General features: G+C 34.6%; 1 protein-coding gene across 1 annotated transcript; it reads left to right on the top strand.

Annotated features, from left to right (window-relative positions):
• Nucleotides 1-66: 66 nt before the first annotated feature.
• LOC106870000 (melatonin receptor type 1B-B) lies at nt 67-1777 on the top strand. Its single transcript, XM_014915958.2, has one exon. It carries the CDS (start codon nt 91-93, stop codon nt 1012-1014), a length of 924 nt encoding a protein of 307 aa, XP_014771444.1. The 5' UTR covers nt 67-90; the 3' UTR covers nt 1015-1777.
• The last annotated feature ends 1073 nt before the right edge of the window (nt 1778-2850 follow it).

Raw genomic sequence — 2850 nt, forward strand, 5'->3', positions numbered from 1 at the left:
TACTAATACAAGCATACACATATATACATTTCAACAATCAACATATACACATTAGACGTACTAAACTATAAACTACCAACTCGTTTCAACATGAATGCAACCCATTTGTCTGATCCTGTTATGTTTTCAAGATTAGTTGTTTTTAGTATCATACCTTTCTTCCTAATTTTGGGACTCATTGGTAACATGTTTGTGGTATATATTTATGTACGCCAATCCCAGAAAAGCAACGTAGAAACATTCATCCTTGTACTAGCTGTCATTGATCTGATTGGATGTATCTTTGGAATGCCTCTGGAAATGGCTGAACTTTATCCTGCAATTCAATCAAACTATTTGTGTAAAACATACAAGTTTATTGTCTACACTTGTTCTGTCATGTCGTCCTTCATTCTTCTCACAGTTTCCATTGAAAGGTTCAGAAAAATATGTTGTCCACTTGGAAAACAAATTACCCAAAATCTACGTCAGACGCTTATTGTTTCCATAACAATAATATCGGTTGTACTACTCGTACCAGCTGTTACCTTTTATGAAGGTGTTCCCTTTACCTATGAAAACAAGACATACATGATATGTGATGGTGACCTTAGTAGGTCATCTGTATGGTCATATACTCTATTAGCTGTAATTGTTCACTTTATACTTTTCCTAACCATGACTGTACTTTATTCCTTTATTTGGAAGACTATTACTCAGCATCTCAGGAAAAAGCAAGGTAAAGAAGAAGCTCGCAGACAACAAGGAATCAATCGCACAATCATTGTACTTATCTCAATCTCTGTTTTGTATTTTGTCAGTTTTTCACCAACATGTATCTTCTTCGTCATATATCCATACTGCAAAGATTCTAATTTGTTGCAGATCTTTAAAGTAGTTTTATTTCGTACCTGGATACTAAACTCCTCCTTAAATCCCATTGTGTATGGATTCTGCAACAAAAGATTCCGGAAAAGTTTTGTAAATATTTTTACTAGAGGTAAAATTATTTTTGAAATGGAAGAGAAATTTTAGGATTTGGTTTACACCACACATTCAATAGACAGGAATTCTTTCAAGTAGAAGAAACATTTTCTTTGCTGACCATTTCCTGAGAAGAATACTGTTTTCATTCTTTTGTACAATATTGAAAATAACTCAAAGTTTCAGATATTTTTATACAATAACCAACTTCTTCATTATTTTTATGATGTTTGGAGAATTATATTTTCTTTCGTAAAATTGGAAAGGTTTGATTTCAAACCATGCCAGCATGGAAAGTGGATGTTAAATGATGATGATGATGATGATGAACCTTTTAAAATATGCTGTTTATATCCTTGATCCAGTGTCAGTCTAAGGTAGGTTAGTATCAGAAAGGTCTATTTGAACACCTCAACAGTTTCTCTGTTACATATTTATTCTAGCTTCTGTTGTAGTTTTATACTTTCTGTAGACCCGTAACTGTGTATCAAAGTTCTCTTTTAAACTCCAAACTATTTGGAACCTACAGTTTCTGAATTACATATTAAATCTGCATTAAAAGAATACTGGAAAAAAAAAAAAAAATTGTTGCTGTTGGTGTTGTCACAGTCATCATTATCATCATCATTATTACCACCGTCAACATCATCATCATCACTTTTGTGCAATTCATTTATCAGAGAAAGGATTTAAAATTAATCTCTTGTGCTTTTAGCAATTCTAAGACAATTTTAAAAATAGCAATTAAAAATTCTCTTTCAATGAAAATGTTTGATATTCTTTAATGAGCAAAAAATTATTTTGAAACCCAGCAACTCTTCAATCTTGTATTTTCATACATCATTAGCAACTTTTATACTTATTTAAGAAATAAACACTTCAAGTGTTGTGATTAACATTGTTCTCATTGTCTCACATTTCAACATTTATTTACATGTCTTTGGTACAAGCAATGTATTATATATGTGTGTGTGCATGTTAATATGTTTGATATCTTCAATTTATGGAATGCATCCTGTTTGTAAACGTATTAAACCTAGTAATTTTATGTTTTGGAGATTGTCGTTAATGGATGTGTTGAATTTTACATATATTTTCCTATTTTGTTGTTGTTGTTTAGTTCCATATGACTCCAAATTGAGAAGACTTATTTTATCCAACACTTTAGGTACTTATTTCAAACCCTGCCAAAGCCTTCAGTTTATCTAACCTTATCCAGGGTAGAGAACATAAAGTACCATTCAAGTACTGAGATAGTTGACATCAATTTACCTCCCCTTGTCAAAACTGTTGGCCTTAAGCTGGTGAGCTGGCAGAATCATTGGCAATCTGGATCAGGTGATGAAGGTCATGGAGAGGGTCATAGCCCAACTAATTAGGGAGAAAGTCTGCTTAGATGAGATGCAGTTCAGTTTTGTGCTAGGTAGAAGCACCACTGATGCTATATTCCTGGTACGGCAACTGCAGGAGAAATACCTAGCCAAAGATAAACCCCTATACTTGGCTGTTGTGGACTTGGAGAAAGCTTTTGACAAGGTCCCCCAATCCCTTATCTGGTGGACGATGTAGAAACTAGGGATTGACGAATGGTTAATAAGAGCCGTACAGGCCCTGTACAGAGATGCCATTAGTAAGGGTTGGCAATGAGTATAGTGAAGAATTCCTGGTAGATGTAGAGGTCCACCAAGGGTCAGCCCGCAGTTACCACTAGAATAAGAATAGCCTGGGAAAAGTTCAGAGAGCTCCTACCTCTACTGGTGACAAAGCGCCTCTCACTCAGAGTGAAAGGTAGATTATACGATGCATGTGTACAAACTGCCATGCGTCACAGCATTGAAACATGGGCTGTAACTGCTGAAGACATGCGTAGTCTTGAAAGAAATAAAG

The sequence above is a fragment of the Octopus bimaculoides genome, chromosome 16, assembly GCF_001194135.2.
Source record: "Octopus bimaculoides isolate UCB-OBI-ISO-001 chromosome 16, ASM119413v2, whole genome shotgun sequence".
In the NCBI taxonomy this organism is placed as follows: domain Eukaryota; kingdom Metazoa; phylum Mollusca; class Cephalopoda; order Octopoda; family Octopodidae; genus Octopus; species Octopus bimaculoides.

Coding starts and splice junctions, on each gene's coding strand:
- LOC106870000 (XM_014915958.2), top strand. CDS start 91: ATGAATGCAACCCATTTGTCTGATCCTGTTATGTTTTCAAGATTAGTT.